The sequence below is a fragment of the Phyllosticta citribraziliensis genome (assembly GCF_038025025.1).
Source record: "Phyllosticta citribraziliensis strain CPC 17464 chromosome Unknown J3D65scaffold_10, whole genome shotgun sequence".
Classification (NCBI taxonomy): Eukaryota; Fungi; Ascomycota; class Dothideomycetes; order Botryosphaeriales; family Phyllostictaceae; genus Phyllosticta; species Phyllosticta citribraziliensis.
In genome coordinates, this window is record NW_027117347.1 from 1230849 (window position 1) to 1256326 (window position 25478).

Sequence of the window (25478 nt, forward strand, 5' to 3'; positions counted from 1 at the left end):
TCTGACTCTCTGCTCCATCCATGGATGTGGCTACATGTACCCGCTGCACTGCACGCCCGTCGACTCTTCCAGCGCCCTGCAGACACCCGTTGACCTGCCTGCTTGGCTGGAACCATGGATGTCTGCCACCGTTTTCGCAAGAGCCATCTGTTCTCTTTGACGTCTCCGATAAAGCACAAGACAAGATCCCAGACACGCCAATCACATTGTTTGGATTGCGCTAACCCCCATGACCTACCCTGGCTTCTTGTGGACGCTTGGTATACACATTCGCAAAGCCACCGTATTCCTCGTGCTCGTCGAGGCGCAGTCAGATTTCTGCCTAGCTGAACATCTTTTTCAATAATCGTGCCCATGCACAAAGGTTCCTGAGAAACTTGTCCACGGACTAGGTCCTGACATGGCGCGAAAAGAACTTGAGCCCTCCCTGTCGGTCCCTGATGAATGACGCAACTAACATGTACTGTATGCCACGACACCTTGGCTTTTTTGTTTATGCTTGTCCAATTTGGCATGTCGCATTTGCCGGCTGTTCAGTCATCCACAAATCAAAATAACAAGTCTGCTTGCCAGCGCTCATACATGCTTATTCACCATCATCGCTCGAGAGGCAGACACCGAGCTCCGGACAGCCCACTTTTTCAGCATGGGCGAACGAGCTCCCGTGAGCATTGACTTCTTTGAGCACGACATCTTCTGAGCCCATCAAGCGACATACAGAATCTACACCTTCCGCAAAAACATCGAAATGAATTAGCAAAGATTTATGAAAGCAAGACTGGGGATCAAAAATCCCTGATATCCCAGTCCAAAATCTTCAACATGATTGACTTGCGTGACCGCAAATTTAGCAGGACCATAAGCGTGCTGCGAATCTGTTCCAGCGCAAGGTACTTGTCTAGGATAGTTGTTTTCGTAGGCATATACCAAAGTACACTAGGAAGAAAGGAAAAGAGCAAAGAAAAGAGCGACATTCGCTTCATACGAGCAACTAACATGATGGTTCCTTACCGACGGTGAGCATCTCTCTCCCGCTCTGTGATCGACAACATCCGAAAGCTTAACATCCGAAAGCTTAGCGAGCGGCTTGTGTAGCGACACCACGGTACACCATCTTTCTGCGTCCGATTGCTAGCGTCTCCACGCCTGCAGGACAGCGGAGCGATTGAATTAACCTGTTAGTCAATAGATTAATTACCGTATGAGACTAGGTTACTGCCAAATGAGTGTTTTTAGGGGAGAAAAGCTAAGTATACGTGGCACTCCTACCCTCTCATCCCTAAAGCGAGCTCGTTTGATTGGTGAATTAATCCTAGAATGCCTCTTGCAGCAGGTGGAGTGCGCGGATACACTTGCAATCGGACGTGGAAAGATGGTGTACATCATCGTCAACGCACACCTCCGTGACCCCGCCCCACAGCAAACTACTGCACCATCTAAGTGCCAAGACACCTCCTGGAGCATTCGAGTAGATCTATGACAGATCTTTGCAGATGCCACGGATAGCACTGCTAACTCCGTCCGAGAGATTGCAACCCCAGCCACGCGAGGTGTTGGGTCGATCTTGGCGAAAGACAACAAACTCCAAGTAGTTTGCTTCAAGCGACCAGCAGGTGGTACTAGACACAGCACAATGACAGTACTTACACAAAGCATCCAAGAGGACACGCGAAATCAGCAGACGGAAGGAAGGTGCCACCAACAAGGACGAGGGAGAAGGGGAGGACAACAGGGCTCGGGCCGCCATGCCTTCGGCATCGGCACTCAAAAAGATTCCGCTGCTGTGTCTCGCTCACCCGCTGGCAGAGTGGCAGTCCAAGGGGGTAACGGTACCCACAATATTCTGGGGGGTGTGGGTGCTTTCGCGTGATGTGGGAATCGCATGGGCCCGCGGGCCTCCACATGATTGGACGGCGAAGGAGCGTCGATGTCAAAGCCCAGACGACGCGAGTGGAGATGCTGCATTAACGGCTGGCAACGACGTGCAGCACGCGACGAAGATCCCGATGCGTGTCGGCGTCTACTTATAAGGTCGAAACCGCTGCTTGTTGCTTGGTTGCATACAGCACCAACGACCAACCACCACTGTCTCCTTTGACTGCGAGATAGCTTCGACCATGGCGACCACCACGAAATACCAACAGATCTACTCGAATGGCATCTATCACGGCCTGCCCGTCCACGGCGACGAGCACAAGGGCCTGACGGCCATCGTGACGGGCGCCAACGGCATCAGCGGCCAACACATGCTGCGCGTACTGGGACAATCGTCGACACGATGGAGCAAAATCTACAGCATGTCGCGGCGGCCACCAGCAGGCGCGCTGCCGGCCAACGTGACGCACATCTCGGTCGACTTCCTGGGCACGCCCGACAGCATCGCGGACGAGCTGCGCTCCGCCGGCGTCGACCGCGTCGACCACGTCTTCTTCTTCTCGTACATCCAGGTGGCGCCGGAGCCCGGGCAGCTGCTGTGGTCGAGCGCCGAGGCCATGTGCGTCAAGAACACGGAGCTGCTGGCCAACTTCCTGTCGGCCCTGTCGCTGGCCAGCTTGGTCCCGCGCCGTGTGATGCTGCAGACGGGTGCAAAGAACTATGGCGTCCATCTGGGCCCGAACAAGGTGCCTCAGGAGGAGACGGACCCGCGCGTCCTCATCGAGCCCAACTTCTACTATCCCCAGGAGGACTACCTGTTCGAGTGGTGCGCGCGCACCGGCGCCGGCTGGAACGTCGCCAGGCCTGGCCCCATCCTCGGCGCTGTCCAGGACGCCGCCATCAACTTGGTCTTCCCACTGGCAGTGTACGCCGCCGTGTCGAAGCGTCTGGGACAGCCGCTCGAGTTCCCCAGCGACCTGGCGTCATGGGAGACGCTGCAGGACCAGAGCAGCGCCATGATTAACGGGTACCTGGAGGAGTGGGCCGTCTTGACCGACGCCGCAAAGAACCAGGCCTTCAACGCGGCCGATGGAAGCCACTTTACCTGGGGCCAGTTTTGGCCCATGTTGGCTGACGCGTTTGGCGTCGAATGGAAGGGTCCTTCGTTGGACCCGACGCAGTACCAGGTTTCCAAACTGCCCGGCGAAAAGACCCCGAGAGGGTAAGCAGGCTTCACTAACCTACTCGAGGAGTTTGCGCTGACTGTGACATAGCTACGGCCCACAAACCGAGTTCCGCCAGCGCTTTTCTCTTGTCGAGTGGGCCAAGCGTCCAGAGGTCCAACAGGCATGGAAGGAGATTGCCAATGAGCACGGCCTCGTTACCAAGGAGCTCACAAAGGTGGACGAGGTCTTTGCCGTCTTGGAAATAACTCTGTCGAGCGCAGTCTACCCTAACATGAGGTGAGACATCCCAGCCAGTGCATGATGAAAGGGCGCAATACTGACTGGTTGCCAATTAGCATGGACAAGGCCCGCAGTCTTGGATTCTTTGGCACTGTCAAGTCTACTGACAGCATGCTCAAAGTCATTGAGGAGTTTGTCGGTCTGAAGATGATTCCTCCTGTCGGAGTTTTCGCCAAGTCCGCGTAGGTATGGTTGTAGGGTTGATTCTTTCGCAACCTGTGCTACCGTACGCATTTTGGACGCTTCGTCAAAATCCTATTGCACACGCGGATGTTGGATGTGCATCACTAGATCGAGACCTGGATCATTCAAGAAATATAAGCAAAAGTGTTCTGATTAGCTTTTGCATGGCCCCCCGTCCTTGTGCTCATACTATACCGACTAACACGACACTCATTCGAAGCGGATCTCGACAAACTAAAGCCCGTGGGGGTATAGAGCTAAAAGGTAGCAACTTTTGGAAACAGAACATCCTCCAGCAAACAAACAGGCGCTAAGAAGTAATTCGAGATGGGCATACTCGTTCGGCGTTCAGCGCTTGCTGAAGAAATTGGTGAGAGCTGGCTTCTTTCCCTTCCAAGTACTTGGCTGGGACTGGGACTGGGGCTCTGCTTTCCTCTTCTTCGCCTTCAGGTCCCAGATGTTCTTGCTCGAGCACAGGCTTGCTTGCAACTTGAACTCGTTGTCGGAGTATATCTCCAGATGCGTGTACGCATCGGTCTTGTAGTAGATTGCATGGTCTTTGGATGCCAGACCCATCTCAGTTAGCGCTCGCAACACACGCTTCATGTCCTCAATGTCGAAGCAATCCTTGGTATAGACGCAGATCAGACGGATATCCTCGGGCTTTGTTATGGATGTGGTAGCAATCTTGGCAGTGTGGCCAAGTCTTCCGTCAAGTACACCCAGGCAGATCTGTTTCCAGAACCTTGAGGCATCGGTGATTGACGGTCTCAGCAACCACTTCTCGAGGTTAGCATTCTGCCGAAGACTTGATGTATAAGGCCCGGTCTTCACCTTGCCGCAAACCATGTTTGTCTGTACCATCAGGCTCTCGATATTATCTTTCAACTTGATTCGATCCTTGAATAGCTTTGACGTCACAGAGCCTTTTGAAGCAGATGGATTATCACGCTCGATGTTTGCCTTCTTTTGCCGATAAGATTCGAGAAGTTCCTCGCCTTGTGCACCAAATGCTTGTCCATCAGGGCGATTCTTGTTGTACGCTGTAGAATTGGGGCTCTGTACCCAAATCCAAGGAAAACCGGTGTATTCTGCAACGGTGTCAAGTGGTGACATGCGCTTCACGAACTCGTCGACAGTCTCTGTTGGCTGATAGCAGTTCGGGACATCAGGCGGTTCTACTTGCTCATTCGGAAGCTCTTTCTGCGATGTAGTTTGCGAGTCCTCAGTTTCGGGCTCTGGTGTAATGGGTTTGGGGCGAGTCTTTTCGACTACGATGGGCAGCAATTGGTCGTGGGAGGACCAGTAAGGGCGCGCAGAAAAGGCAGCGCTCTCTTGCTCCAGCTCTGCTTTGGTCTCGTCGTCCCCTGGTAGCGCATTAGCAATGGCTTCTCCACGCGTATTCAGAATATACCGTAGAAGCTTGAATCGGCTGAGATGTAACCATCGCCTGCTCGCTCGGCCTCCTCTGCCGCCATGGTGGTCAGTTTCGCAGTTGTCCTTGCAACGCAACGAACATGCTGAGAGACGAGCAACTTGACGGCGAAGGACAAAAGTGTCGGGAAGGGCAGTGACGTCCGGGTTGGCACCGCCTGCCGCCAACGCCTGGCGGGCCGGGGTCCTTTAGTGGAGCACGGACTCTGGCCCCGACGCGCAACGCGAGAGCGCGTCTTCCGCGTTGTCTTGCAACCGCTCGACCTCAACAACAACCGCACGACAACCCCTCAGAAATCACCCATAATGCCGCACTCTGTTTCTCCCGAAAAAGACGACATCGACTTACCAGATGCGCCATCTGGAGATGCCTCCGCAGACAATTCCCAAGCCCCGCCTCCGTCCAGTCCCCCAATCAACACCTCGGCCGACGATGAGGCTCTGGAAGAAATGCTAGACGCAGAGGATTCTGATGACGAGTTCACCTCAAGTGCTCAAACACAGCAACCACAGGCGAATGAAGTGTTCGTCATTTTGTTCGGCAGTCGGCCGGCGCGTTGCTAACGTGCAGCAGACACAGCACGCCTGAGGAAAGATTCACAGACCCAGAAGTTATGAGAGCATTCTACCAGCGCCTGTTCCCTTTCCGATATCTTTTCCAGTGGCTCAACCACTCGCCGTCTCCAACGAACGACTTTGGTCACCGAGAGTTCGCTTTCACTCTGCAGAATGACGTCTATCTCCGATACCAATCCTTTCCAACAGCGGATCTGTATGCCACGGTCCATTTGTTTGCAAGAATGACTTGCTGATGTTTGAACTCAGATTCCGCAAGCAGTGCATCCAAATGACGCCCTCGCGTTTCGAAATCGGTCCAGTCTACTCGACGAATCCGCGCGACCGCAAGACCCTCAGCAAAGTCAGCGCATTCCGTCCTATTTCCAAAGAGCTGGTCTTCGACATTGATATGACGGACTACGACGAGATAAGAACATGCTGCTCAGGGGCGAACATCTGCAAGCGGTGTTGGACGTTTATAACCATGGCCATCAAGGTGGTGGACGTGGCTCTGAAGGAGGACTTTGGGTTCAAGCATGTGTTGTGGGTATACTCAGGTCGTCGTGGTGCTCACGCTTGGGTTTGCGACAAGAGGGCGAGGGACTTGGATGATCAGAAGAGAAGATCGATTGCAGGGTACTTGGAGCTGCTCAAGGGAGGGAGTCAAGGTGGTAAAAGGGTCAACGTGAGAAGACCGCTGCATCCGCATCTCGAGTAAGTCGCCAGGTTCGAGCAAATGTCGTGTTTTTCTCTGCTAACGATCCTTCCAGGAGAAGCTTGAACATGTTACGGGAGCACTTTCAGAACGACGTTCTCTATGAACAAGATCCTTGGGCAACACCCGAAAAGTTCAACCATCTCCTTGGCCTACTGCCCGACAAGAAGCTTGCCGAAGCACTCAAGAGAAAATGGGAGTCTGCTCCTTCCCGTCCCTCGTCACAAAAATGGGCCGATATTGATAGCCTTGCTTCCTCGGGTGCATCAAGCACACTCGACACAAAGGCGTTGAAGGAAGCTAAGCAAGACATCCTTCTCGAATACACTTACCCGCGTCTTGATGCCGAGGTCTCGAAGAAACTGAACCATTTGCTCAAATCGCCATTCTGTGTGCATCCCGGAACCGGTCGAATTTGCGTGCCTATCGACACGAGGAGTGTAGACGAGTTTGACCCTTTGGAAGTGCCGAAAGTGAGCGAGTTGCTCGACGAAATCGATAAGTGGGATAAGGAAAACGCAGGCAAGATGGATGAAGACGCGGCGAAGAAGATTCCTGATTGGGAAAAGACAAGACTGAGGGGCTACGTGGACTTCTTCCGCGGCTTCGTCACATCTGTTCTCAAAGAGGAGCAGACGGCAAAGAGAACAAGGGAGGATAGCGAGGGCATGGAGTTTTAGAATTCGGGCTTTCCATATCTTGACTAGGTGCTGTTCACTGTTGGTTGGCGGGTGTGTGGAGAGGCTTCCCTATGAAGCTCTAATAGAGAAAGCGAAAGCGAAAGCGGATACGTTAGCGCTTCGAGAACCTTGACACGACGCCAACGTCGTTTTCTGAGCGGTCAGGTCTGTTTCGTCGTGTCAGAGCAACCCGGGAATAAGCAAAGATCAGGGCAAGCAGAGGAGATGCAGCCGTTTCTCAGCGAGGGTTGATAGCCCGGCGGTGCTCGCTTTCGCTTTCATGGCACCAGCAGGCCAATCAAACCCGATCCCCACTGCTCCTAGCCGCAGCAGGGTCTCCCGAGGAACGCATCGCGGGGTGGTTACAACGCCGAGCTCCAGCCTGGAGTTATAAAAAAGACCCATCGTGTCGCTGGCTTGTTTGGCGCAGTGTCTGCAATTTTCAAATCCGGTTGTTGCAGTCAGTGATGCCCCTCTCCCACGGCGTGCCCTCTCCGCCTCTCAAACCATCCACGTCGGCTGGGATGTTGCAAACAATCTCTGGCCAAGTTCCCGCAGACTTGCCCCAGCTCTGCTTGTATGTCGACGTCTTCTAACATTCTCGTTTCTGCCGTGTCAAGCACGCTCGCGGACGTGGTTGGCGCCGAAGCGTTCCCGGCTTTCTCGGCGGGGCTGGATTGAGTAAAAGGCAAAAATCATCCGGCGACGACAACAGGAACACTGGTCGCAAAGTGCATCACGGTGCGGGAGGCAGAGATCAACTCAGAGGCTTGACGCGGGCAGTATGGCGGAGGTGCACGCGGCAGCGCAGTCGCATCGGGAACTGGCGATTGCCAGCACATCTAGCCGAATTGAGATGTGGCTCTCCTTTGATTCTCGACGGCTTCCCAGCAGCCAACACCACCGTCATCCCACGACAACCAATCTAACCATCCGGCCTGAAAGCCTTTCGTGGCCTCCGACCTCTTGCCCGGCGTGGCACTCGGCACCAAGCCTATCCCAACGGCTTCCAGACAAGCCGCTCCGCCCGTGAGACGACGAAATGCCTCGCTTAGGTACGGAACGACCGCTGGAACCAAAAAGTGGGAGCGGCATCACGCCGAAACCCGCCGACGAACCCCTTGAAGACGTCAGGATGTTAACCACTGTCGACGGCAGGCCACAAGAAGAGTCGGAATGGATGTGTCCAATGCAAGCGGCGGCGCGTCAAGGTCGGTGTAGTTCGACTGTTTCGAAAGGTGCCTATGGTTTACGTCTGCAAGCGGTGCAAGGAGCGCATTGAAGAAAGCTGACCCCTTTTGCCGTCTTCTTACAGTGCGACGAACAGCGGCCCTGTAGTCATTGCGCCAGGCACGGCGTCGAGTGCAGTCTGACGCAAGATGGAGTTCCGCCCCCTCCTCCACCTCCGCAGAGAGCATCATACTCTGCTGCCTCTCAGGCTTCCGGAGACAGCCCGCAGGCTGCATCAACGCAGCACAGCGGCTCCTCTCCCCATGTGAGTCGCTCTGCTTCGTACAAGCTACTTGAAGCCTGTATCAAAGACCTTCTGAAATGATTGTACTACTCACTTCATGTATAATACGGCATTAATGTTTAAAAGAGCTGGGGTTATCGGATGGGAAAAACTGCATCGACTTTTACATCGGGTCTTCTGCATTTACTACGAGCATCGTCATTACGAGCCCCTGGAACTCTTGATATCATTCTCCGCAATTTCGCTTTCCCGGTCCCAACGGTGCTCCATTGGTTTTCCTGGCCGGCTCTCGAGGATGCGGGGATGCGGTATCTTGAGGCCGGAGGACAGGAGGATCTTTGGCGCATGTGCCGTTGGGTCAGAGGTCTAATGAGGTGCACCGAGGCGATCGATCTGGTCCGAGTACTTTTCTAGCTTGTTCCTGGCCTACGTTACTGTATCATGCTTTGTCGAGAATCATGAAGCGTTCATTTATTTTGACAAGATGATCGATTGGAAGAGTTTCCTTGGGTCATTCACTGATGTCATTTTAGGATGAAGGCTCAGATTTGGCACAAGCATTCTCAACAAGGTCAAGCATCTCACCACACGCAGTAAAGTCTCCGAACAACGCAGACTTGGCCGTGAGGCTAGCGGCGTCAAGCGAAGATAACATGGGCCATTTTCTTCCAGCAGACCAAAACCCATTTGGCATGTTATCAAAAACCATAAGGGAAAGAGATGTCATGAGCTGTTTTACGCAACAACTCCCCGTCCAGGACTGGCATCGAGACCTCCAACTCCTCCACCACTACTCCACAAATACCAGCGTCGCCTTGACCGAGGTGGAGAGCATTCGCCACTGCTATCAAGTCGTCTACCCCAGCATAGGCTACTACAGCAAAGCCGTGATGCACGGAATCCTCGGCGTGGCGGCCCTGCACCTCGCACATCTTCAACCGGGCCCGCGCAACAAGTGGCTTTTGATCTCCACCAACCACCAAAACCGGGCCATCAGCCAGTTCCGGCTCCAATTGCCCTCCATTACCCCGGACAACTGCGACGAGCTCTACGCTCTATCTAGCTTGACGACCATGTTCCGCTGCGCCTCCTTGCCTATACCGACAGACCCCCACCAGCCCGACGCCATCGACGACACGCTCGAATGCTTCATGCTGACGCGCGGCGTCAACGAAGTCCTCAAGACGTCGTACGTATGGGTCGGCAACGGGCCGCTACTCCCCATGCTCATCCCGGATCGACTGGCACCGCACATACCCTTCGGCTCGGCCGTGCAAACACCGCTCGACGAGTACGGGCTGCAGCCGCAGTTCGACGAGCTGCGCGGGCTCGTGACGCACGAGGCGTTCGACCCGCCGCTGCGCGCGACGCTGCTCGTGGCGCTGGCCGACCTGTCGCTCTGCTACCACCGCATCCTGGCGCAGCCCGCAGACCGCGAGCCCGGCATCGTCGTCATGTTCCCCATCCGCGTCTCGCCCGAGTACATGTTCATGGTGCGCCAGCGCCACCCGGCCGCCCTCGTCCTGCTGGCCTACTGGTGCTGCTTGGTGCACAACCACTCGAATTACTGGTGGTGGGGCGATCGTGGCAGGAGGGTTGTGCTCGCCGTCCACGATTCGCTGGAGGAGCGTTGGCGGAGCTACCTTGAGTGGCCCATGCGGTATGTTGCTGATGATGGTAATGTGGGCAAGCCGAAGATTATACAATGATAGGATCCAAGTCCGCGCGCCCTCCGTGGCCGTGGCTGCCAGGATTCGGCCCGTAGTCGTACTCGGCATGGGTGTCGATGATTGCGGTGAAAGTCCGTCGTGACGAATGACAAAAGTTCTTGGGCGGCAGTAGCGCAAGCGGATGTAGTATTGATTAAGTGTGTACTAGTCCCAAAAGCTATCTACATGTCCTCAATACGGCTAGCCTTTCACGCATGCATTCGTTCCTGAAGTCGTGACCTTGTGCTCATTATCGTCGCGTCCGTGAGTGGGGAATCATAAACGTACTTGCCCCTCAAGAAATTTGACTGCTTCCCATCTGATGCATGTCTCCGTGTCTCTATTGAAAGGGAAGGGCAAAGGCTTGCATGCTTATGGGAATTGAAGCCGACAGTTCTCATCAGACGTCTCAGTCTCCTTGTCTCTCTTTGAAGGGAATGGGAAAGATTTTGTCCTCTTCAACGAGGTGAAGTTGACCTTTTGCATCAGAACCTCGTCATATTTTGACGTCCACCGCGACAGCTCGATGGTCGCTTATGAAGACACCGTCGTCAAAGAGATTGGACAAGACGCCATACCCCTGAACTGTATCCGACGGCAGGACCGCGTCATCCAATGGGCCGGCAAAGACAAAGTCGATGCGAGCCGGGGGCGCGTCGTTGTCTGGATCTCTGAAACCCGTATATGTAAAGTTGTTTCCGTACCTCTTTTCGGGGCTCACCTTGTCCCTCGCATCGTACAAGACAGACTGGGGACTTGTAAAGTACTTGTAGGCCTCCTCGTTGGTCTCGCTGTTGAAGTCGCCGGTGAGGAAGACTGGAATCTCGCCCTTTGGCCCGAGCTTGGCGAGGTATTTTTTGACGAAGCTGGTGATGAGCTCGGCGGACTTGAGCCGCGCCGTGCTGCCTGCGTTGTCCAGGTGCGTGTTCAAGACCAGAACGTGCTTCTTGGTGGTTTGGTGGCAGAAGCGGCCGACTGTCAGGATTCGAATGGAGCCCGCGTCCCAGCCCTTTGACGGCCTATCGGGCGTCTCGGAGAGCCAGATGGTTTTGGAGTCGGTGAGCTGCCAGACGGAGCTCCTGTAGAGGATGGGTGAGTACTCTCCTGCGCGCTTGCCGTCGTCTCGTCCGACTCCGATATAAGTCCAGTCGTGAGAGGCGTTGGCATATTTGGGCTCCGGCACAGTCAGATTGGCATACTCGGCATTCAGCCCGGCGAGCACGTTGACGAGCTGCTGGTGCAGGCATTCTTGCAAACAGATGAAGGCTTCTGGATTGGTGTGGGTGTTGAAGCGCAGCTCGCTCACTAGCCGCGGGGCACGGGTGGGCCAGGGTTCTTCGCCTTTGAAGGGCGAGGTAGTGGCATAGCGAATGTTGTGGGTCAGAAAGCGGATCGGGAGGAGAAATGACGAGTACCTCATTTCGGCCAGGAGCTGGGAGTTCTTTGTTTGCGGCGGCTTTGAATGAGCATCTGGGGCTGAGCTGCCCGCCGTGGTATTTATGGTCGACATGATGGCGCGCACTGCAATGACTAGGCCCAATGGCTCTAGCCGGGACGAGTTTGGTAGCGTATAGTAGGCAAGATGCAATATGTCGTCCAGCCGTTCAAGCGACTTGGGTGGTGTGGGTGGGTGGGTTGGTGGACTGCAGCTGAGGGTGGTAGGGTGAGGTAGGGCGGGTCAGCAAAGGCGGGGCACCTGAGGCAGTCCGGTGGGTGGTTGCTTAGGTGAATGGTGATGAGTGCAGGAATTAAGCGATCCACCCACCCGCACTCGACTATTCGTGTCTCTGAAAGAGCTTCCGGTGCAGCTGTCCAGCCCCATCTCTCCACCGACATCCCCCAATTCGACCCCGCCAACAACTTCGCCCACCATGGCTGACACCACCGAGATTGGTATGGTCCCCTCGCGCCTGCAGAGTCTTCCCCGACCCTCGATGCTGCCGCCCAATACGTCATAGCCCGTCAACGAACAAAATGGACACGCGATGCAAAGAAGGCTGCTAATCGCCTCGCAGACTACACCATCAAGAACCCCGACACCCTTACTAAGTACAAGGAGGCCGGAAAAATCTCTCTGAGCGTCCTCGAGGCCGTGACAGGTACGCTCCTCCGAGCGCGTGCCACCACCGCTCAAACTCGGCGCGTAGCCCCAGGTCAAAGCTGACGCCGATTCAGGATGGTGCGTTGAGGGTGCAAACATTGTTGACGTTTGCGAAAAGGGAGACAAGCTGCTGGAGGAGAAGGTTGCCGCTGTCTACAAGGGCAAGAAGATCCCCAAGGGTGTTGCGCACCCCACGACCGTCTCGCCCAGCCCGTACATCACGCCCTACACCCCGCTCAGGTCGGACACCGAGGAGGCTTCGAGAACGCTCAAGGCCGGCGACTACATCAAGATCCAGCTCGGTGCTCAAATCGACGGTCTTGGTACGATTGTCTGCGACACCATCGTCATCCCCACCGCCGACCACAAGGACGATGTCATTCAGGGACGCCAGGCCGACCTGCTGCTCGCGACGCACTACGCCAACGAGCTGCTCCTCAGATTGATGCTGCCCCCTGGCACTCTTGCCACTGGAACCGACGAGGAGAAGGCCAAGGCCGCCGCGCAGAAGCCCTACACCCAGGCGCAAATCAACCAGCTGCTGGACAAGGTCGTCAAGAGCTACGAATGCAACCTCGTCGAGAGCACCACTTGCTGGTCGTTTGAGCGCAACGAGATTGAGGGCAAGAAGAAGATTATCCTGGCTCCCGGCGAGGGCGTCAGGGGCGAGGGTCTTCCGGAGCTCTACGACGTCTGGGGCGTCGAGATGGGCGTCTCCCTGGGAAGTGGCAAGGTCAAGAACTTGAGCGACCGTGCTACCCTGCACCGCCGCACCACTACTACCTACGGCCTCAAGAGGCCTAGCTCGCGCGCTACTCTTTCTGAGATTCAGAAGAAGTTTGGTTACTTCCCCTTCAGCCTTCGCCAGCTCGAGGACGAGCGCGCGGCCAAGGTTGGTGTTGTTGAGTGCGTCCGCGGTGGCGTCCTGAGGCAGTACGAGGTTGTTGGCGACAAGGACAACGAGCCTGTCGCTAGGCTGTTGACCACCCTTGGTAAGTTTCATGCTCCGTATTGTGACTTGGTCCCAGTATTGTTTGAGAGGAAAACATTTCACATCGCCCATGCGCGCCATGAGCGTGTTACAAATGGCCGTCATGTTCCTACATCGAAAGGCCCCACGAACTACTGGGCAAGTGGGATCTTTCGTGCCTGCGGCGATGTCGGTCTTAGACAAAGACTGGGACTTTTTCATTGTTGCAACATCTCACACTTTACATGTCGGAAATTGAAGTGGGGACAAGGCTAATTGTGCATTCTCCAGGTGTCACAAAGAATGGAATCTCCCTCCTCGCGGCGCCCCCGGCACCGGATCTATCCAAGTACAAGACGGATAAGAAGATCACCGACGAGGAGATTCTCAAGATCCTTGAGCAGCCCCTGGCAAAGCCTTCTAGCTCCAAGCCCAAGAAGAACAACAAGAAGAAGAAGCCGGCCAAGAAGGAAGGCAGTGGCGAGAGCGATGAGTAAGAAGCTCTGTAGGAATAGCTTGCAGAGGAGGAAAGCAGGAGCCATTGCTAGGTCCAACAAGATCCGCATTGACGACGGGCGGCACTGATGAAGAGCTGCTGCGGCAAGCTCGTCATTTTCACTCGCGGGACCCAGGGGTCGGAGGCGAGTACATAGATTAGGCATTAGCCGCCGCTACCTTGAGCGAGCAACAGCGGCAAAAGATTCAGTCAAAAAAGCGGATCGTGGAGATCTCGTCTCTGGGAAGTGAAGTCAAAGTGAATAGTGTCGTAATCCTTCACACTGGCAGCGTCCGCCTGGACCTGAGCCATCAAGCTTGCTCAACCATCTTCTTTCCCAACCCTTCCGATTCCACTCTCACTCTCCAACTGCCGCATCAAAGCTTCTGTTGCGAACAAGCTGCGCTTCGCACTGCAATTCTCACCAACACCATACATCCCCTGATTGCGGCTCTTGTGCACGGCGACTGCACTTGGTTGGCCGACTGCCCCCCCAACGCCGCAAGCTTTTTCACTCAAACAAAAGTACCCTTTTCCATCCATCTCATCACAAACTCCTCCAAGTCAAGTTTTCTCAGGTTGGTGTTGTCCAAATCCCAGGTTGTGTTGTCAAGGGGCTGCTGGAGCGGCAGCCCGTCCGAGCCACACCTCCGCGGTCGATTTCTCGCTAACATCTCAGACCTGACCTTTACCACCACCCACGCGACGGCGCCGTCTGTTTCGCGCACCCACGGCCCTTTGAATAGGAGAATCGCGTCGTAAGCCCCTTTGACTCGATTAACGCGAATTGCCTCTGACCTTTTGTACAGGATCGCGCTCCCGTGGCCAGCGTGCGAACATGCCTCGACCCTCCCGCCGGTCCACGAGGCCCTCCTCGAGGCCTTCGCCGAGTCCCCTTGCCCGACCCAGCACGGCCAACTCGCCTGCTACTGCTACTGAGACCAAGAAAGAGAAGGCCCAGGCATCCCTTGACGGTTGGGTTGAACCGCCGCTCAAAGATCCTGCTGCTAGTTTTGAAGACCATGGCTTCGAACGTGCAGGCGTTGTTGCGCACATGCAGCCTCTTGGTGCCCGGCCCACAGCCAAAGACAGGGCTTCAAGAACAAGAGCCGAGGGACTCCGTCGCAGTGCTGCTGCTAAGAACGGCACGCTCTCTGCGGACGACCGCGACTCGCCAGAACCGAGTGTGCCCGTCGAAGCCGCGCCCCCAGCGGACGACCGGAACGTCGCTGTGGCCTTGCCGATCCTCCCTCCCAACCGCGATGAAGAGGAGGACGATGACTATATGCCTGTGATAAAGAAGAAGAAGGGGTCCAAGAAGAGCAAACTCAACAAGAAGGTGGCGGCCAGAAGTGAGGAGCCGGTCGCACCAACCACCTCTGAAATCGGATCTGCTTCCCCCATCAAATCGGAGCACGACCAGGAGCATGAAGCCTGGATGTGGATCGTCATAGACAAGGCTTTCCGCGGAGCCCACGAGCTTGCGAAGGACCGTCCCAAAGGTTCCGCCGTGGATACGGACATTCTGGACTGCCTGCACAAGCAGAGCAAGATCGACCCCGAGTTGGCAGAGGCGATCTACACCATTACCAAGGACGAAGTGCGTGGCTTGGATCCCCGACCCAAGGAGCTCTATCGCACTTTCACACGTTTCGTCAGAGACTTCCGCCGGACCTCCAGCATACAGAATGCCGTCGAGCGGAACTCGTCACAATCCTCGCCCGGCCCAATGTCCAATGATGACACATCACGCTCCGCGTCCCCCGCCGAAGACACTGCCGAATCTGTCGAAGCCACGAATAACGACACGCCTGCTCCTGCCGTGGCGAAGCCTCATGCCAACACCATCGCCAACGGCATGGCGTCCTCTGGTTTGCATTCGCGCAGTGGAAGCGTGTCTTCCACATCTAGTCTTAGCTCCGTCGATGAGAGTATTGCTGCTGGTCCACCCCCAGAAGTCCTGCAACCCGCCCTTACCAAGCCGGCACCCACCACGAAGGCAGTGAACGGTGCCAAAAAGCAAGCCAAGACCAAAACTGCCAAGAAGGGACCAACCATCAACAAACGCAGCCTTGAGCAAGCTGGCCTTCTTTATTCCTCGGACGAAGAAGTCAAAACGAAGCGCAAAAAATACCGTCAGTCGCTGCCAAACATCCATAGATTTGACGCGTCGATTCCAGTGAGCGGCATTAGGGGGCCACCTGCTGGATCTATGCCCACAGCCAGCGACTCTGCAGAGATTCAGCCGCCCCGGAAGAGGCAGATTCTTAAGTTCACGAGTTCCAACGGTCTCTTGAGCAAGCCTGCACTGCAATCTGGTAGTAGCACAACCTCTCCCTTCTCTGAGCTTTTCCCGCCAGGCGGTTCTGGATCTGTGACCCGCGCCACCACGCCTGTCCTGAACCCGGATGGAGCCGAAAGGCCGTCTAAGCGCCAGAAGACGTCTGCGCGCACAAAGCATTCGTAAGTTGCCCCGAGTTTGTTCCTCCTCTCGCCGGCTTGCATCATGGACCGCCTCATTCGCGCAGCTCCACGTGTTGGTTGGCCCCCTTCTTGTTTCACATTTCCCACGACCACACGGGAGCCGTAGCGGTTTTGCGTCGATATTGATCTTCATATTACCTTGGCATGAGTAGTCAGCTAACGATTGCTACCGTTTTAGGCCGATTAAAAACAGAGCTGGCGGTGTTGCGGGTGTGGCCCGGCCAAGTGGCGGAGTTGGCAGCCCGGTCGGAAACGGAGAAGAGTACGACGCAGTAAGTCACCAGTCCTTGCAACCCTTACACTAACTTTCCCGCCCTTTACCTCTTCGAGCCCTTTCCACCACCAACGCCCAAACACCTCACCCCATTGTCAGCATGCACGCCAAAGGGCTCCCTACACCTCCCCTGCCGCCATCACGTCTTCCTCCATCACCACCGCTGACAGAGTGGCAGCGCTCCGAAAATGATGATTTTTGTTCGGCGTGCGGGTTTTCTGGCCTGTTGATTTGCTGCGACGGCTGTGACAAGGCTTTTCACCTGACCTGCTGCGATCCTCCCCTTGAGGAGACTCCCGAAGAGAGGTGGCTTTGCCATGTTTGCGCCGCGAAGACCAAGCAGGCCCCGAGGGAAGCTTTCAGCTTGTTCATGCCGCTGCTGAACAACATGCAGCGTCGCAATCCAACAGTCTTTGCCCTTCCCAGGAAGATGCAAGACTACTTTGAGGGCGTGCGTGCCAACTCTGAAGGCGCTTATGAAGAGATCCAGGCCACTCGGCCCATGTAAGTGATTATCTTTTGTTGGTAGTCAAGCAAGTGCTTATACCAGGCAGCAACAAGGGCCGCGGCGGCTGGGACGAGCTTCCTGACAACACAAAGCTCAAAGACGCGAAGGGCAACGCTGTCCTGTGTTCGCATTGTGGCAAATCGTCGCTTAACAAGCAACAAATCATCCAGTGTGATGTCTGCAATGCAAACTGGCATTTAGAATGTCTGGATCCGCCGATGGCGAACCCACCGCCTATTCCTTACAATGCAAAGACGCGCAACGCGTGGGTTTGCCCACGCCACACTGAACATGATCTTCGCTTTATTCAGAGTACTGTCGCTGGTCAGACGCGCGACATCAGGGTTCGCAAGCCGAAGAATCCGAAGGTCACCGACGTCAATCTGAGGCGTGGGTTCAAAAACAACGGCGTCATCGAAGTTTACGACGAGACCGAGTCCGAAAGCGGCTTTTCAGAGTACGATGATCCTGATGAAGAGGGAACTGTCTTCCGGTTGCCCTCCAAAGGAATTAAGCTTGACTTCATTGCGAAGGTCAAAGAGTGAGTCTTCTCCATTTTTTCCAAATCGAAACATTTGACTAATCCGTCTTCAGGCAACGCATGGCGGCGACAAAAGCAAAGGCGCGCAATTTCATCGCCGAAGATGGCTCCCAGCGGGCGCCTGCGAACATTGAATTGTTCAACGCCGCTGCTCCGGTTGATCGACGCGCTTGCTTGAATCTGATTGAGTTCGCCCAGCGCCAGAGTGAACTCGGCCTCGACGGAGACGCCATTCAGACTCTGATTTATGGCCTTACTGTAAGTTTCTGGTCAGATCCCTCCTTCTGGATGCGTCAACTGACTTCCTTCAGGCTGAGCTACCCGACGACGTCATTCAGGCCGAGATCACGGGCGAGGGTCCTAAGCTGTCCTCTCCGACCGCGGAGGAGAAGCAGAAGCTCCTGGACCTGATGGAATTGATTCGCCGCAGGCTTGGCAGCTGAATTTCGCCAGGGCTATTCAGACCATCCATATTCTCGACGGCACGGCACCTTTGTCTCTCTTTGAGGGGCAGCATATGGCCGTTGCGAGCAGGCATTTCGCCGTGCGACAGGTTCTCGCCTAGCCTTTGCAACTTCTTTGTCTCTCAAGCATCGGCGCAAAGGCTAGCTCGCTTACTTTCCCCAACCCCACCAACATCCGACCTGTCCTCGGCTTCCTCCTTCGGGCTGCTCGATGCAGCGAAAATCTAAACGGCCGTCTGCCTGCCTCCATCCTCTTCCACCTGCACCAAGCCAAACTTTCCTTTTCGTCAGCTCGCCGCCTCTAGCTCCCAGATTGAGGCTTTGCTCAAGGGTTCTAATAGACCCTATCGCCCTGTGTCTGATACGTGGCTTGCACGCATTCCTATAAACAAGAACCAGCGGCCTCAAAAGTCACCGTATGATTAGATGCCCCTTTTCCACATCTTGTTGCTTTGTTCCCCATGCATGCACCTGGCGTTTCTGGTTTTAGCATCGAGTCCATGGTGATGGCTCATCAACATCGGCTTGGCTTGATTTGGGTGGCAGCCTTCTGTCTGGAATCCACTTTCGCTCGTTTTAATTATGCCGGACTTCTTTTTCCTTCACAGAGAGACACCATGACTCCCTACTCGGACGCATGGCACCAGTAGATAGCAGCGTAACAGGCTTGGTCGTAGCTGCCATCTTCCTGCCCCTTTTCGTGGTGAAATTCGCCATCGGTCAATCCACACCCACAAAGTGTTCTACACAGCGCGGCGCTCCGGCGATAGCAATTCATGGAATGCGATGGGCCTTTTCCTTTTTGCTAGGTGATATCAGCCAAACCCCTGGTCGTACATAGCGCACAAGTTTAAGAGATTGATTGACAGTGGAAACATTCGCGTTGCTCATGGTGAATCATGCCTCCTCAATGTGTATGTAATTCTGTGGCCCTTGTCCATCTGACCCCTCTCGATCGCCCCCAGACGCCGAATGATTTGCTTTGAGTGCCAGACTAGTCGGGGAAAGTTTTCCAGGGTCTGTCAAAACAGAGCCAGGGGCAGTCCCGCGGTGCTCATTTGGCCGAAGATAGTCCGAGCACACAAATCCGGTCCAGGGCGGTGAGGCGTAGCAATTCTTGTCGGTCATCGGAGCTCCACATCCCTGCATGTTTCCACATCAATGCGGTCAACAACACTGCCATCGACACCAAGACCACGCACTCTGGCAAACCTCGTTGTGTTCTCTTTTGCCAACCCCAGATCATATTCTGCCCCAACACGACTTGCTCGGAAACCATCTCGTCCAGCGAAGAGAGGCCCACCCAGGAGCGCTGCGAATAGTGCAAATTCCCGCTCTGAACCCCACAATCCGTCGTCAAGTCGCCGTTGAGACACAAGGCGACAACAGTCATGTCGACTGAACAAGAAACCTTGTTTCGACCTCGAAAGAAGCAAAAGATATTCCGGAAACGCGCCACTGAAGACCCTGATCAAGAATCCTCCGCCAACGTCATCGCGCCGAACACCCCAACCGCAGAAGCCAGCAACTCGGTCGCAAATTCTGCGGAGCCTGGAGAGGATGCAACGGGAACCGCAGTAGCAGACATACTTCGACGGCGCAAGCTGGCGCACAAGCCGAGAGGCGGCGTCGAGTTCACCAGCGCGTCGACACGGCCCACGACTTCCACTGCAACGACCGAAGTCACCACGGTTGCGCCCAAGGCCACGGACGAGAATACGCCAGCAGCGGTAGAAGCCGTTAAGCGCTTCGCGCCGCAGACGGGGCTGGTGCCGGACACGCTGGACAAGCACATGTGAGTGGACGCCTTGGTCTCGCTGGAAGCAGCCACAGGAAAAGCTACCGTGATGGCTAACGTCGGAAGGATGGCATACGTAGATTCCAAGATGGCTGAGCTACGCGAGGGCGAGAAACGCGCCGCTGAAGACTACGCCTCTTCGATGAATGGACGACGAGCGGGCATCGACGACGCTCATCTGTCCCCGGCCGCGCGCGCCGAGGCACACCGTGAGAGGCAGCCTGCGGGCATGGGCAAGTTGCAAGAAATCGATCTTGGCGAGGAGGTTACGCGCATGAATGCCCAGCGCACGCAGGAGGCAACGCGCAAGCTGCAGAGCGGCGAGACGGCGGAGCCGAGCGATGAACGCTTCGCTGGCAGGGGCCGACGCGGACGAAAGCGCCGCACCAGCGAGGACATCAAGCGCGACAAGATCGTTGAAGACATTCTCAAGGAGAGCATGCGTACGCACCCCCTTTGCCCCTGAGCGCTGACACATGAAGACTAACACCGCATTCGCAGTTGACAACATCTACGACCGCACGGAACTCCAAACTGCAGACACGAACGACGACCAAGCGGCCGACGACCGAATTGTCGAACAATTTCGGCGCGAGTTCATGGAGGCCGTGCAAACGCGCAACAAGCGCCCACAACCGGCGCCGGTGGTGGGCAAAGGAGGCAAGGTGGAAGAGAGACCTAAGGGCCCGAAGCTGGGAGGTAGCCGTAGTGCTAGAGCGGCGATGCGGGCGATGGAGGAGCAGAAGGCGAAGAAGAAATGAGGGAATGACTTGGACAGGGCAGCTTCGTAAATACCCGCTGAGGTTTGGGAGATTTTGGGCATGGCAGACGGTACATGGAAGCGACTTTCCCAAATAAGTCCAGGAAATCGCTGGGTTAAATGTACATGTACTGAACGATTGGACAGGAGCAGGTAGGAGAGTGATGAGCAACATGGAATTCTAGTTCGCTTTTCCCACGTAGGACAAATGGAAAGATTCGCTCCCTCTTGATGCTGCCGATTGTTCCATGTTCTTCTTGACCAACAGTCAGGTCTTTTGAGTTCCGAATCACTGCTGGCGCGCCTTCTCCCAGGCTGCGTCAAAAGTAGCCGGCTCCACAGCGAAAGCGCGGAGGTAGTCTCTCTCCAGATCATGAGTGTTCCTCCCGACCAAGACCAGACTGTGTAGCGGCTTGCCCAGGTCCGCCTGGCTCAATTGCTCCAGCGTGCCCGCAACGATCTTCTGATCGCTCGCGCCGACCCTCGCGACGCCCACAGCAAGTGCATCCTTGCCGCACACGCCCTTGCCCCTCTCCTCGTCAATCTCAATCATCTGCTGCGCGCACTGCGCAACAGACATGTAGCGCGGCGGCTCGTAGACCACCTTGCCGCGCGCCAGCATGTTCAGGTTCGGCTCCTTGACCTTGATGTCCAGCAAAACTAGCGTGTGCAGGCCAATGGCGGCGTTTTCGACGATGCGGTCATACCACGACGCGGGCCGCCAGTTGTCGGTAAAGAATACCATGCTGATCGTCTGGCCGAAGTTGTAGAGCTGCAGGCCGGTGCAGCCGACGCCGGTCATGATCGAGGCGTTGGGGACGGCGTTGGTGGGGATGTTGAGCTCGCGAGCGCGGAGCACGAGGTCAGTGTGTGTGGTGGCTCTGGACATTCAGTTAGCCCATGAAAAGTCCCACGGCCTGTATAGATAAGCTGCGTACCCAAATGGGTCGCCGACAACGAGGAAAGCGACATCGACCTTGTCGGCGTCGGCGAGGATGCTGTCGCTGGCGGATTCGACCATTTCGCGGTCGGCGATGATGACAGAGCGGCCATAAAAGGCTTCCTACTATCACACAGTGTGAGACTAGCCAAATATTAAATCGTGAGAGGATTTCAATGCCACTCTAGACTCACCAGTTTTTCCTGGTCGACGAGCAGAATGGCCGTGTACGACTCGAGGTAGACGCGCTCGGCCTTTTTGACAATCTCGAGACCCTTGACGGTGATGTCCGTCTCGTCCGCGAGACCGAGACCAATGAGGTGGAGCATCTTGAGCGGCGGCCTGCTGTTGCTCTGGGGTTGGGTTGGAGCGGAGTGGTTGTAGTGCTGGCTGCGTGGTTGACGAATTTCCTGTGAGACCCCACTGCGGGATTGCCGTAAGGCTGAAGGCGGTGTGCAGGCGGTCCGCATCGGCAGTGGAAAGTGGTTGCCGGTCGCTGGTGCATCCCTAGTGTGGTCGGCTCCAGACATTCAACCTTCCCTTTCTCTCTCTCACTGCTAACCCATCCCATCTCTCGAACATTCAACCATTGTCTTTCGTTTACACCCTTCTACATCAGGTTTCCACGGCTAGAGGGAAAGAATTACCTTGTCTAACGCGTGGTTCCCACGGTACTTTGCCCGGAAACCTCACGCCTCTTCCGCCGCCATCATGACGGACAAGTCAGTTAAGTACCGGACGGAGATCCAGCAGGTACGTAGATTCTGTCTGTTGGAATCCCTGTTTCTCACCTTCAGTCTTTTCTTTTCCCTCCGTGACTTCATGTACATTTGCTTCTCAGCTCCTCTGGAGGTTCTTCGTCACGGTTGTTTTTAGTAGAGCGACAGCAATACCAAGATCGCATCTTTGCATGCTCACACACTGTTTTGACACTCACTGAGCAACTACTTGTGACTTTTATGCAATTTCCATGCGCTGACACCGTGTCACAGATGATGTTCGTCTCGGGCGAGACGGCGGAGCCATCAGCGGAGACCACAACCTTGATCGAGCAGATTGTCCAGCAACAAGTCCAGGAAATGGTAAAGGCCTATTACTGAATGAATTCTATCCATCAGTGCACTAAGTCATCATAGCTCCGCGAATGCACTAATCTTGCAACTCGCCGTGGCAGCCGCAGCATATCCACTGACGATCTCATGATGCTCATCCGCCACGACCGCGCAAAAATCAGTCGTTTGCGTACCTTCTTGCAATGGAAAGACGTCCGCAAGACGGCCAAGGACTCGGATGAAAAGAATCCAGGAGCAGAAGAGCTCGCAGCGGACGACATAGGTGTCGACATCACGGCCACCGCTCCCAACCCAGCCACCAAGACCGCCAAACCTGGCGGTGGTGGTAAAAAGGCCGTCGATTTAGTGTGGGATGTTCAATCTTTCTTCACCGAGTTTCCTCCATCAAGAGAAGACGAAGAGGATGAAGAGGAAACCGAGATGAATTATGCAACCATCCAGCGCCTTAGGAATGCTGACGAGCGCACTAAGAATATGACGCGCGAGGAGTATGTCCACTGGTCTGACTGCCGACAAGCAAGTTTCACGTTCCGCAAAGGCAAACGGTTTAGAGAATGGGCGGGCTTCGGCACCATCACTGACAGCAAACCCAACGACGATATTATCGACATTCTCGGCTTCTTGACCTTTGAAATCGTCCAGACACTCACCGAGGAAGCCCTCCGGGTCAAGCAAGCTCAGGATGCCAGCCGCAAGGCATCAGGAGGAATCAACTCTTCGGATGGCAGCAACGGCCGCAAGCGCAAACGCGAAAGCGGTCTCTTTGACCCACCGGAGGAAGCGCGCGAACCTGTTGGACCGGACCATGTCAGAGAGGCGTTTCGTCGTCTGCAGCGCACGCCGCCCAAGAGTCGCGCAATGCTCAACTTTTCAGGGCTGTTGCAAAGAACTTTGCTCAAGCTCGTAAGTCCCTTTATACAAGCCCTTCGGCCATTTCGCTAACCTTTGAAGATTTAATCGCCTCGGCGCGGGATTCGTGGTACTCGGAGTCGTGGCTTTGGGTTTATTTTTGCTTTTGCTACCGGGTATACCCCTTTTCCCAGGGCGACAATCTGCATTTGTAGGGAGTTGAGGCCAGGCCTAGGTACTGGTCTTGGTGCGGGGACGCGGCGTTTAGCGCAACTCTTACAATTGGGTAGGTACCGATATATCGATTCTAATGCACGGCATCACACCAAGCCTTGGAAGGTCTTGGTGCAGATGGGTCTAATTCAGGTCGCCTTGCACGTTCTTTTGAAGTGGACGCGTATGTGTGCATTGAGAGGCTCAGCCGGCTCCGTCGGGCCCGTCAAAGTCGAGCGGCTGGGAAAAGAGTCTTGCGCCGTGATTGGAACGGCCGTGTCTACCGTAGTCTTCCATCACGCGACTTTGTACAAATACCTATTTCTCCGATTCGTTTGGGGGCTGACAGATTCGATTGGCAACTTGACGAAGAGGTACGATGAAGTGACATCACAAGCCGATTGTTTTCACTGATGTTCCCTCTAGTTCAATCGCAATCGTGCATCTCGATCACGTCTTCAACTGAGCCTTCGTCATTGTGCTGGGCTGAAGTAGACAGCAAGCAAAGACAAGTATTTGCGCGCCGGGACGGAGCGGGTACGGGCCGCCGCGTGACGGCGGGTCGGAGTGCAACCTGAGAGTATCCACTGATCAAGTGTTGACAGGTAGCCGTTCCGACGGACAGCGGCGCAGAGGGCCGTCAAGAGCTCTCCATACAGGACGCAGTTGGCTGCTTCGTTGTTGGTTTGCTTGTTTCCTTCCCTCCCGCCCCCTCCCATTCCGTGACCCCTTCTCCTCGGCCCCACCCCCAACAATCACTGGAAGCATTCTTCTGCCAGCCTCATGGATTTCCGCGGCCGAGATGATCGATCGCCAGATTTCGCTTCCCACGACCCCCCCTTTTGCTACTTTGCCAGGATTTGCGCCTGATGGTTGCGTATGACAGGACCCCTTTTCGTGTCAAGTGCGCTTGTGATTTGCTTGATGCTCGTGTCCTCCAGGAGATAGCGACGGTAAGGGTGAGTGATCAGAGGGTGGTGACAAGTGGGGATTGCGTGCCCAGTTTAGGTCACAGGATGCTTGTTAGCTCGACAGTTAGTGCTGTAGGGAGACGAGAGGGAGGGGGAAAGAAGCAGTGGGGACTGCAGAGGGTCATAGGGGGAGCGACTGTTGTTTCCCTTGGGGCCCACTGTTTCGCAAACACGAAACAATGATTCAGAAGCTGAGGCGACGTCGAGATAAGCTCTAAAGTCCCGAAAATGAAGGCCGTGATGGCCGCCTTTAAAATTCTGCTAGTGCTGTGGGATGGCTGCCACTGATACGTCCGGTAGAGGCTTCCCGCGGAACCTTGGGAACATCCTATTTGCTGTGGAGGTAGCGTCTTCTTATCCTCCGTCTCGCATGGGGATGCATGGGAATGGAGGTGGTCGGAATCTGTTTTGTGATGTCACGGCGCGGATGAAGCGTGAGAGAGGTAAGGGCGGCAACTGCGGTTGGGCAATTGGGACCGCTGCCTAGCCCGTTGCGGCCTAGTCGACCATCTCTCAACTCGGATTTCAAAGACGACGTCCATTCCTCTCTTCTGAGATATTTGTTTTGCACACTAAATCCACCCTGCTTCGTGGGCACCGCCACACCTGCTCTTTTCTCATGGTTCCCTTGGACGTCAGAAGAATATGTCCTCTCCACTATTGCCTCGCCTCGCCTCGTACGAAATCACTTCTGCGTGCGAGACTGTCCCTTTGGTGCTCCGCAACGCAGGCCTCCGGGCTCTAGGGATACATCCCACTAAACTCTCTGGACGACGAATGTGATAGGTCCAGCCCCCATGGCGATTGCCAACACAACTGATTCCCAGAGGTGTGTTGTGTTTGGAGGGTGTCATTCTTGTTCGCCCGTGCTTCGGGTACTCTCCGCCAACCAGGAACTTGACGTGTCAAAAGCTGGGTGTTATTTTGCTTCTCTGCGGCTTG

The 25478-nt window shown here is 55.3% G+C and overlaps 13 protein-coding genes across 13 annotated transcripts; 8 read left to right on the top strand and 5 right to left on the bottom strand.

Annotated features, from left to right (window-relative positions):
* The first annotated feature begins 394 nt into the window (after nucleotides 1–394).
* On the top strand, nucleotides 395–679 carry J3D65DRAFT_634582 (uncharacterized protein). Its single transcript, XM_066801240.1, has one exon. It carries the CDS (start codon nucleotides 445–447, stop codon nucleotides 673–675), a length of 231 nt encoding a protein of 76 aa, XP_066652556.1. The 5' UTR covers nucleotides 395–444; the 3' UTR covers nucleotides 676–679.
* Nucleotides 680–729: 50 nt separating this feature from the next.
* Nucleotides 730–1002, bottom strand: J3D65DRAFT_634583 (uncharacterized protein). Its single transcript, XM_066801241.1, has one exon. It carries the CDS (start codon nucleotides 996–998, stop codon nucleotides 786–788), a length of 213 nt encoding a protein of 70 aa, XP_066652557.1. The 5' UTR covers nucleotides 999–1002; the 3' UTR covers nucleotides 730–785.
* Nucleotides 1003–1061: 59 nt separating this feature from the next.
* On the bottom strand, nucleotides 1062–1886 carry J3D65DRAFT_72308 (uncharacterized protein). Its single transcript, XM_066804122.1, has one exon. It carries the CDS (start codon nucleotides 1654–1656, stop codon nucleotides 1213–1215), a length of 444 nt encoding a protein of 147 aa, XP_066652558.1. The 5' UTR covers nucleotides 1657–1886; the 3' UTR covers nucleotides 1062–1212.
* A 1-nt stretch (nucleotide 1887) lies between these two features.
* J3D65DRAFT_72248 (uncharacterized protein) lies at nucleotides 1888–3700 on the top strand. The gene is made up of 3 exons (XM_066804120.1): nucleotides 1888–3097; nucleotides 3150–3338; nucleotides 3398–3700. The coding sequence occupies exons 1-3, from the start codon at nucleotides 2118–2120 to the stop codon at nucleotides 3525–3527; spliced, it is 1299 nt and encodes a 432-aa protein (XP_066652559.1). The 5' UTR covers nucleotides 1888–2117; the 3' UTR covers nucleotides 3528–3700.
* On the bottom strand, nucleotides 3701–5002 carry J3D65DRAFT_684702 (translation initiation factor eIF 4e-like domain-containing protein; the record flags this gene model as incomplete). Its single annotated transcript, XM_066803789.1, has 2 exons — nucleotides 3701–4891; nucleotides 4939–5002. 2 exons carry the CDS (start codon nucleotides 5000–5002, stop codon nucleotides 3873–3875), a joined length of 1083 nt encoding a protein of 360 aa, XP_066652560.1. The 3' UTR covers nucleotides 3701–3872.
* A 201-nt stretch (nucleotides 5003–5203) lies between these two features.
* Nucleotides 5204–7107, top strand: J3D65DRAFT_634591 (DNA primase small subunit). Its single transcript, XM_066801242.1, has 4 exons — nucleotides 5204–5482; nucleotides 5533–5730; nucleotides 5784–6230; nucleotides 6287–7107. The coding sequence occupies exons 1-4, from the start codon at nucleotides 5265–5267 to the stop codon at nucleotides 6909–6911; spliced, it is 1488 nt and encodes a 495-aa protein (XP_066652561.1). The 5' UTR covers nucleotides 5204–5264; the 3' UTR covers nucleotides 6912–7107.
* A 528-nt stretch (nucleotides 7108–7635) lies between these two features.
* Nucleotides 7636–10342, top strand: J3D65DRAFT_72263 (uncharacterized protein). The gene is made up of 4 exons (XM_066804121.1): nucleotides 7636–7966; nucleotides 8070–8122; nucleotides 8227–8406; nucleotides 8919–10342. Exons 1-4 carry the CDS (start codon nucleotides 7954–7956, stop codon nucleotides 10092–10094), a joined length of 1422 nt encoding a protein of 473 aa, XP_066652562.1. The 5' UTR covers nucleotides 7636–7953; the 3' UTR covers nucleotides 10095–10342.
* On the bottom strand, nucleotides 10255–11797 carry J3D65DRAFT_634602 (endonuclease/exonuclease/phosphatase). The gene has a single exon (XM_066801243.1). It carries the CDS (start codon nucleotides 11602–11604, stop codon nucleotides 10591–10593), a length of 1014 nt encoding a protein of 337 aa, XP_066652563.1. The 5' UTR covers nucleotides 11605–11797; the 3' UTR covers nucleotides 10255–10590.
* A 67-nt stretch (nucleotides 11798–11864) lies between these two features.
* On the top strand, nucleotides 11865–13892 carry J3D65DRAFT_634608 (peptidase M24, structural domain-containing protein). The gene is made up of 4 exons (XM_066801244.1): nucleotides 11865–11987; nucleotides 12110–12193; nucleotides 12270–13187; nucleotides 13457–13892. Exons 1-4 carry the CDS (start codon nucleotides 11966–11968, stop codon nucleotides 13660–13662), a joined length of 1230 nt encoding a protein of 409 aa, XP_066652564.1. The 5' UTR covers nucleotides 11865–11965; the 3' UTR covers nucleotides 13663–13892.
* A 607-nt stretch (nucleotides 13893–14499) lies between these two features.
* J3D65DRAFT_670398 (uncharacterized protein) lies at nucleotides 14500–17911 on the top strand (the record flags this gene model as incomplete). Its single annotated transcript, XM_066803282.1, has 6 exons — nucleotides 14500–16124; nucleotides 16324–16417; nucleotides 16598–16923; nucleotides 16974–17468; nucleotides 17522–17726; nucleotides 17780–17911. 6 exons carry the CDS (start codon nucleotides 14500–14502, stop codon nucleotides 17909–17911), a joined length of 2877 nt encoding a protein of 958 aa, XP_066652565.1.
* Nucleotides 17912–19081: 1170 nt separating this feature from the next.
* On the top strand, nucleotides 19082–20716 carry J3D65DRAFT_634617 (uncharacterized protein). Its single transcript, XM_066801245.1, has 3 exons — nucleotides 19082–19727; nucleotides 19797–20173; nucleotides 20232–20716. Exons 1-3 carry the CDS (start codon nucleotides 19324–19326, stop codon nucleotides 20489–20491), a joined length of 1041 nt encoding a protein of 346 aa, XP_066652566.1. The 5' UTR covers nucleotides 19082–19323; the 3' UTR covers nucleotides 20492–20716.
* Nucleotides 20717–20779: 63 nt separating this feature from the next.
* Nucleotides 20780–21759, bottom strand: J3D65DRAFT_557569 (Diphthine synthase; the record flags this gene model as incomplete). Its single annotated transcript, XM_066797317.1, has 3 exons — nucleotides 20780–21371; nucleotides 21429–21553; nucleotides 21625–21759. 3 exons carry the CDS (start codon nucleotides 21757–21759, stop codon nucleotides 20780–20782), a joined length of 852 nt encoding a protein of 283 aa, XP_066652567.1.
* A 508-nt stretch (nucleotides 21760–22267) lies between these two features.
* On the top strand, nucleotides 22268–23582 carry J3D65DRAFT_72647 (transcription initiation factor IID, 18kD subunit-domain-containing protein). The gene is made up of 3 exons (XM_066804123.1): nucleotides 22268–22512; nucleotides 22567–23406; nucleotides 23455–23582. Exons 1-3 carry the CDS (start codon nucleotides 22390–22392, stop codon nucleotides 23458–23460), a joined length of 969 nt encoding a protein of 322 aa, XP_066652568.1. The 5' UTR covers nucleotides 22268–22389; the 3' UTR covers nucleotides 23461–23582.
* The last annotated feature ends 1896 nt before the right edge of the window (nucleotides 23583–25478 follow it).